This window comes from Patagioenas fasciata, chromosome 1 (genome assembly GCF_037038585.1).
Source record: "Patagioenas fasciata isolate bPatFas1 chromosome 1, bPatFas1.hap1, whole genome shotgun sequence".
Classification (NCBI taxonomy): domain Eukaryota; kingdom Metazoa; phylum Chordata; class Aves; order Columbiformes; family Columbidae; genus Patagioenas; species Patagioenas fasciata.
In genome coordinates, this window is record NC_092520.1 from 29,951,265 (window position 1) to 29,960,040 (window position 8,776).

At 43.4% G+C, this 8,776-nt stretch overlaps 1 protein-coding gene across 1 annotated transcript; it reads right to left on the reverse strand.

Moving 5' to 3' along the window:
- Positions 1-5,734: 5,734 nt before the first annotated feature.
- On the reverse strand, positions 5,735-6,337 carry CCDC70 (coiled-coil domain containing 70). Its single transcript, XM_065837294.2, has one exon. It carries the CDS (start codon positions 6,320-6,322, stop codon positions 5,735-5,737), a length of 588 nt encoding a protein of 195 aa, XP_065693366.2. The 5' UTR covers positions 6,323-6,337.
- Positions 6,338-8,776: the final 2,439 nt, after the last annotated feature.

Here is an 8,776-nt window from a genome sequence, read left to right on the forward strand (position 1 = left end):
TGCTAAGGAAGGTAGTGGCACGAAAGGAATGTTGTCACGGCCCCGCTCTGAGGTCACCTCCTTCCACAGCCTTAAACCTGAGGTTTGGTAATTCAGTAGCTGCACAGCTCCTGCTGTGAGGAATTGCAGCAAGACTCCCAATAGCAGAGGCAAAAAATCACAAATAAGAGGAGGGCAACTCACAGCCGAGGGAATCTGGTTGCTTGCTTAGCGGTTCTCTGTCATTCATAATGTTCTGCCAGCTTGAAGACCCAAGATACAAACTGTCTTTATCTTTACAACTCCAGGGCTGCTGATGCAGTTTCTGAAGGTCCCAAATACAAATCTGAATTGTCTTTTGATAGAAGCCCACATCAACGAGCACGTATGCTTGTGCTCAAACTCACCACCTCCTCTGAGTGCTTCCCTTGCCTGCTTCTCATACCACCTGTGAACCAGCAACAGCAGAATCCCGGTTTAAATTTTAAATATGGATTTGTATGAGACTTTGGAACATTTCAAGCACTCTGTGGGACTGCACAGGCTGAGTGAATTGCTGGATCAAGACCAAAACTTTCCCCAAAATCCCCAAATGTCAAGAATGTGGAATTCCCTCCCTCTCTGCAGATCGTGCCCCTAGTTCAATCAATCAATAAAAGAAGATTAAGAGAATAATAAAAGAGAGGAGAGACAGAGAGAGAAGGAGAGATTCAAACAGATTTTCAGCATTATATGTTTTAAAAATGCAGTTTCTTTGTGGTTCCTCTCTTCTTTAACACACTTTAGATATTAATTTTTGAAGGATCAAAGTGTGGTTATTTTTTCCCCATCTGATATTTTCAGACGCAATATTCTATCTCCTCCTTCAATTTCCACAGCACCTTCTGCACTGACTTTTCAACAATCCAGACAGACTTCCTGGAAGAACAGCAGCAGGATTTATATTTGTGGATCCATACCTCCAATTTCCCATGAGTCACAAGCCTGCCTCCCAGATTTTTTACATTCCTCCTATGCAGCAACTGACATGTAAAGCTGGAAATTATAGCTATTAACACACACACACACACATACACACACATATACTGAATAAATTTAATTTTCTTCTGTCACTCTTGCCATTCCGGTTTATGACACATGTTGACATGTGAGTTGACTTCAATGACTCCTTACCATTTCCCGTGTTCTGCCTCTCCCACGGGTTAGGTCCACAGCTGCGTCAGGAATGCTTTCTGATGACAATGCTGCATTTAAAAAATGTGCAGGTGAGCTCAGGAGCTATTTCTTCCTTCCATTCAAATATTTATGCTGATTTGGCACTAATGACTCAATCTATTTATTGCTCTGTGTGGGAGTTGCCATCCTTCTGTATGACATTCTGGGCTTTGGGAGGTTCTGTGTTTTTAGAGACACAAAACTGCAGTCCATGACTTCCACCTTTATTCTGGCTCTCAGCAGAAAATAGTCTACTGTGAATCACCTGAGTAGAAACTTTGAAAGCAAAAACTTAAGTATCACCTATAAATATGAATTTCAGGTTTATCAGCGTCCTCCCTGGCTTGTGATCGAGGCCAGGGCTGCCTTTCAGTGCGGATAAAGTAGGACCCTTCTGCCTCAACATATTTTTTTCTGTGGTATTTTCTAAAATACGTCCTTATTTTTGCCCAGTTTACCAGGGAAAGAGAGCAAGAAATGCGTTGCCCGCACCAGAAAGCAGGCGAGCTCGGGTGGTGTAGCCCAGCCAGTCCGTCAAATTTCTGCGTCCCATTGACAGATCACTCTGTGCTGGACTTGCTAAGCCTTCAAACCCCTCCTGACTGCACACGGCTCATTGACTTCAAATTAATTGCGTTGCCAATGTATAATGCTTGTTGAGGTTCACAGTGTTTTGCTGTATTTGGGTTTTATCCCTCTGTTTACTCTGAAATTACACTAATGGTTCTGCTTTTATCTTTAATGCCTCTTTATTTGAACAGCAACCACAGGAAGTTTGATTATGGTCTAAAGTTACATCGGTACCTGCTCTGCCTGAGTCTGTGCCGCTGAGTCCCAGGTTTGCCCTCTGTTCACACGGGGCTGAGACATCTTGGGGCGTAGGACAGGGGTGACATCGCTCTGCAGAAAGACCCACCAGCACCAGTACAACTCGGCACTGATGTTCAGTGTCCAAAGGGCTCAGCTGCGTCACTCCTGACTGAATCTCCTCTGCAAAACAAGGTCTATGACCTGGACTTGCAGCATCTTCAACAATTGCATCTGGATGCTGCAAATTATATCAATGTTTCAATCTTTCCAAGGGAGAGCCAGAAGGGTGGACATAAGCCTTCTAGATACCTAAAGCACTTGGTCAATGAAGGAGGCCAGAAGGAGATGGGGTGGGTTAGTCTAGGGAGACTTAGGTAGAGAAGGCAGTACCAGCCATCAGACAGATAAATACAAGGTAAATGGAAGGGGTGTTCCCAGTGTCCACTCAAGACAGGGCTACAGACAAGAAGTCAAAATTGAAATTAAGAAGATTCACCTCAGACACCATTAAAAAATTAATATAAGTAAATCCCTAGAGAGAAAGCGGTGGTTGTGCAACACTAGTGCTGGGAACTAAACAAGCCAAACAGCTTAGACAAGTGTTTGCACAGAGCATTACAGGTACAGCTGCTTTTGAGGCACAGGTGGGCTTGGCAGTTTCTTTAGGTCCTTCCACTATTAATTAATTAGGTGAGTCCATGCTTCAAACATCTTCAGTTCTTCAGATACACACAATTCTTTCCTGGTACCTACAACCAACCTATGCCAGATCAGCAGATGTGCTTTTCCAAGAGAAGTGTATTTACGTAGTTTTTTCACTCTGAATTTCACGACTTGAAAACCTCTGTGTGCATGCTGCAGAGGAGATAAAGGTAAGTGCGCTTTTCCTTACAGTAGTGAAGTCTTTTGTTCCCCTCACTACTTTACCACTCCAAAGAGTTTGCAGAGACCAGAGCTGCTGGCTGCAGAGCAGGTGGCCTCTAACTTCCCACTTCAGATACCCACCCCAATAAGCCTTTTGCATGTGGTCTCTCTCCAGCAATGCCATCCAAGCAAGGGTTACTCTGAGGCTACCAAGTGGATGGCACTACCATCGGCAGGCTAAAACCATATGGGTAGATGCTTTTCTCCAGCTAAGCTTCTGTCTCTTTTGTGCTGTGTTGTGTAACGACTTAAATTTCACAACCATTGTATTATACTGACAGCACTCTCACCAGAAGAAATGACTGGGAGCTTTCCTAAGAGCATTTCATGTGGTTCAAGTACTTTGCAAGAGAAAGCATCCCTAATTTTAGTTTAAATCTATGTTAATTTGACATGTGAATTTGAATAACCACAATAAATTCTTGGCTTTTGACATTAAAATATATTAAGTGACAACTGCTTTGTGCATGCTGTTATTTTCTGAAAGGTTCTTTCTCTCTATAGCATCCAGCAATAAAGCGCTAATGCGTAAGAGGCCTGAATTCACAGGAAGTTGCACTGAATGGTCTAATGGGTCATTTTCATCTCTGGCTTACATGGTAATAATATAATAACGTTTGAAAAGGTTGCAAAACATTCCAACCCTGGCTGAATCAGCTGGATTTTTTTAATGGGCTGGTTATTCATTGAGCAATAAATATTCATGAATTTTTCAGGAAAGACATAGTGTATAATTTGTCTTGAGCAAAATTAAACAGGGCAGGCAGCCTTATCCTACATCAGATCACAAAGGACTGAACTTGAATGACAGGCTTGAGTGACAGCCTAAGTATGCCTGCCAGTTGCAGAAGTCATCAGATTCTTCAACAGCAATTGTAAAGGCTTCTTACATTGTGTCCCTGAGTCTTTTCAGTGTTAAAACCTCATATTGAAAAAGAACGAGTTACTAGCGCTACCATACCAGAGAAAAATTCAATGCCTGGTTGGACTCAGATGAGTACTTTTCATTCTTTCTCTTGTCTCCCACACTCCTGGATGTCAAACACAGATTTGCCTCTTGGCCAGCTTCAAAAACGTGAAGCATCTAAGTTCAGTTCATCGAAAGGAAAGAAAAACTGCAATTCCTGTGCTCTGTACTCTCATCATGTAAAATATTGCTAAATATGTTGCACTGCAGTTATTGAGGATTTTCTGTTAGAGAGTCCTGTATGTGCCACTGGCAACAGCTCAGTTGGTGAATAACAATCCCAGTCCCTGTGTGCATCCTCTCTTGCTCTTACATACATACATACTCACACTGCTCAATTTATTTCTCCCTTGCTGAGGGACTTGCTGCCAACTTTCCCTCCAGCTTGCACCTTTTCCCACATGCTGCTGACTTCTGCAATCCCTCCCAATTCTCTCCGCAACCTCTACCCGTGCCGGCAAGGCTGGTGCCAAAGCTGCTCCCAACCAGACCGGGATGCAGGAGGTCACCCGAGCAGGTACGCGTTCCCATCATGCTCCCAAGAGCAGTTGGAAGTTTCATGGGAAATCAAAGCGTAAACCTGGTGGAACAGCATGAATTTTCTCATTAAGACTCAGGACTGGGAGGAGTGGCTGACATGCCAGAAGGCTGTGCTGCCATCCAGTGAGAACTGGACAGGCTGGAGAGTTGGGCGGGGAAAAATCTAATGAAATATAACAAGGGAAAGTGTAGAGTCCTGCATCTGGGCAGGATCAACCCCAGGTTCCAGTATAAGCTGGTGAATGACCTGTTGGAGAGCAGCATAGGGGAGAGGGACCTGGGGGTCCTGGTGGACAGCAGAATGACCATGAGCCAGCACTGTGCCCTTGTGGCCAGGAAGGCCAATGGCATCCTGGGGTGTATTAGAAGCTGGATGGTTAGCAGGTCAAGAGAGGTTCTCCTTCCCCTCTACTCTGCCCTGGCGAGATCGCATCTGGAATATTGTGTCCAGTTCTGGGCCCCTCAGTTCAAGAAGGACAGGGAACTGCTGGAGAGGGTCCAGCGTAGGGCAGCAAAGATGATCAAGGGAGTGGAGCATCTCCCGTATGAAGAAAGGCTGAGGGAGCTGGGTCTCTTTAGTTTGGAGAAGAGGAGACTGAGGGGTGACCTCATTAATGTTTCTAAATATGTAAAGGGTGAGTGTCTCGGGGATGGAGCCAGGCTCTTCTTGGTGACAACCAGTGACATGACATGGGGCAATGGGTGCAAACGGGAACACAGGAGGTTCCACTTAAATATGAGAAGAAATTTCTTCTCAGTGAGGGTGACGAAGCACTGGAACAGGCTGCCCAGGGAGGTTGTGGAGTCTCCTGCTCTGGAGACATTCAAAACCCGCCTGGACATATTCCTGTGTAACCTCATCTGGGTGTTCCTGCTCCAGCAGGGGGATTGGACTGGATGACCTTTCGAGGCCCCTTCTAATCCCTAACATTCTGTGTTTCTGTGTTAACTGTGACTCTTAAATATGGAGGATCTGAAAGTTATGATTTATCAGTGCCTTATTTTGGCACTGACTCTGTTCATATAACAATATCACAGAATACGTGAGATATTGTGAGCTCCAGAAGATGATCTCAACTACTAAGCCCTCAGCTTCTTGTGGCTTTACCACCCACATGCCTCCTGGTGACAGGACAGAAAACCAGAGGTTTACCCCATTCCTCACGCTACAGGGCTTCAAAAGAATAAATAATGTCCTGAAAACATAAACACAATGGCTTTAAAGCAAAAAAAAAAAAATTGAAGTATCCACATCAGTATACATGGCTTTCCACATGTTTCTGAGTCTAGCAGAACAATTTATGCTTTTCCCCTGTGGACAGTGGCATCCCTGGAGATATCTAGTCTCTCGGGACCAAAGGCTTCCACCCAGATCAACATTTCATACTCCTTGAGGATTTTTATGTCTTCCTGGAGGGCCTTCTCATCTTCCCAGAGAGCTCTGTCCTCTTTCAGGAGAGCTACTTGATCTTCCCACAGAGCTGCTTCTTCTGCCCATAGGACTCTGTTCTCATGCAGAAGGACTTTGTCTTTCCAACAGAGGAGCTCATTTTCTTTCCAGAAATCCTTACCCTTTTTCCAGAAAGCATGGCAGTCCTTCCAGAAGTCACAATACAATCTCCAGAAGGCTTCTGCTTCCTCCTGAATGGCCTTTTCTTCCTCACGAAAGGCAGTTTCCGCCTCCCAGATTGGCTTTTCCTCCTCCCAGAAGGCTTGGATGGCCATCTTGAAATCTCTGACTTTTTCCCGAAAGCTGTTGATCTTCTCTCGAAAGCTCTTAATTGATTCCTGAAAACTGCGAATCTTCTCCTGAAAGGCTTTCTTAGCCTGCAGCTTCTCGATAAGCTTCTGCTGGCGGGAGGTGCAGCACAATGAGCAGGACATCATCTGGCAATGGCAGCTTCGGTTCGTTGCTCGTTGTTGATGGAAGGGGCAGAGACCCAGCCTGGCCCCTCACACCTCGCCCTGTGGCCCAACAGAGAGGGGAGCAATGGATGCCAGCGATGACATCACACAAACCTATGTCATAGCCGGCTTGAAATCCATGCCCAGAATGCAGCCAGCATGAAACGCAATGGCATAAAAGTCAACCTGAACACACATTGAGTAATACACATAAAACTTTGAGAGCTTTTCCTCACATGATATGGTAAAAATATTCCCATTTGTTCTTTTACTGTGCTCCTGAGGCAGGCTTATAAGGATGTAGGATAATTGTATCAGAGTACATTTTTCAATTAGGACATTATTATTATCTCACAGAAAATTACTGAATTATATAATTTCGTTCCACAAGTCTGCAAACACTTTCAATTGTCATCAAAATAATAGTCATTTGGTTTCTGCAGACATCTCTAAGAGCACAGAACTAATGGCTGTTTAGATCTGTTCTGTTACTAGAGCAAGATCTGATGGGTAGATGAAAACCAAAATTGATAAGATCACCTTTTTACTTGGTATGACTCCTGTTAATGTTCCTCTTTTTACCATCTTCTACCATCAAAAACATAAAGCCCCAAAGATGTCCAGTAATTCTGGTCATGCTAATGGAAACCTTACCATTTGTACACCTTTATAACAGAGACCTGCAACACTTGCAGAATCTTAGTCCTTATGGCAGGTAGGTCTCTGATGCCCACTGGTAACTGTGACCCATTGGTCACCTGCAGTGATGTAATTTCACAAAGTTTGAAAGTATTGATGGAAAGTCAAGTGATGCTGGGTGGAGCTGGAAGAAGTCACTGGGCTCCTGGCAGAGTACGAGCCACAAGTGATGTCTTGCTTTGTTTTCATGCTGCTTGTTTCTGAAGAACACCCATCTGTGGGTTATATGACCCTCACTGGCTCCCCTCCTGGTTTAGGGAAGCCAGCTAGATGATGCAAACAGCACTTTCACTAAATGTTAGACACATGCTTAGATTATGTCATTACAGTTGTATGTTTAAATTTGGCACCCACTGGAAGTGCTACTGTACCTTGTGTTATTTGAACAAAAACAAGTGATGGAGCGAAAACTGAGCACAGATGCAGCCAAGATTAGACAGTTTTCAAAAGTAAATCTGCCATCCTAAATCTACCTGAAAGCTTGCTTTAGAAGAGTAGCTGGACTTTTAAATGGGTTGCTCCTACTAAAGTCTTTGGGAAGGAGTGGTGGATAAATGGATTTGAAATCAGGCTTGTCTTTATAGTAGGTATTTTAATGTGGATTTATGTTTCTAGTCTTTGAAATTGTGGTCAGTTGAGCTTCTCTGTGAAAACGTGCAATGTTTTAATTATATACACTGTAAACGCATTTAGTGTAGCTCAGCCCCTGATACTGCAGGATATGAAAGAGGTGCCTTACTGACACAAGTTGTCTCTATTTTTCAGCTGAAATTGTACTGAAATTTAGAGAAGGATGTTTAGTTTCTGTTTAGTTGTAGAACACTTCACTGAGTCACAGTGTTTTCTCTGTGAGACCTTGAGCCAAATTCATCCCAGTAATCCAGCTTGTTTGATGACAAAAACAAGTATCCAGCTAGCAATTGAGGGCAGGTAGAAAGAATGAGGTGCTTCAAGAGGACTGTAGGAGAAACCAAGATGAAAAAGCATCATGATTGCCAGGTGCAAATCTGTCCCAGCTTTTTTTCTGTTTCAGACGTTCAAAGGTCACAATACTTCAGCTAGAAGCAGCTTCTATCAAAATACTTTCTTCTTGTGGGATGGGTCTGATGTTCCTCGTCTGAAGTTCAGAAAATATTTTTAATATAGACATAGTTCAGATAGATACAATCCTATTCATTAAGAAAGTCTTTTTTTTTCTGGGCAAGTCTCTTGTTCTTCTTTCCCGATGAGATGTCTCCCTCTTTGCAAATGGGTTGCCTTGAGTTGTGGGAAGGCTTTTCCTTCTCTCAGTTTGCTTCATCCCTTCCTCCAGGGACTCTTTCTTCTTTCCAGAATGTTCTCATGCATTGTATGGTCCCACTATAGCTCTCTGTTCAACACTATAGCTGGAAAACACTGATGATGGAAAGAATACTACTTAATCAAATACTTTCTGAACTTTAAAGAAAATACTGTTTTTCTAGACAAGAGGTTTTGATGATGGAAGTGTAGCAAACAGCACAATAAACACTACGTGGCAGTGCCACGGTGAAACCTTTGTGTATAAATTTTTGACATTCCAGCTCTTGCCATTAATTCATAGAGTTGCAGCAGCAATGTCACGGAGGCACCCTGAGGTTAGTTTAAGGGACAAAAGGGTCCAAAACAACTTTTATTAAACCAGTGAGAAACCAGGTTTTAGCACTCCAAAAGTGACTTAAATACAGGTTTGGATATCAGTTGAGGAAAATTATTAAG

What these genes read in the sequence shown, in the direction of transcription:
- CCDC70 (XM_065837294.2), bottom strand. Translation starts at nt 6,322, where the DNA reads ATGATGTCCTGCTCATTGTGCTGCACCTCCCGCCAGCAGAAGCTTATC.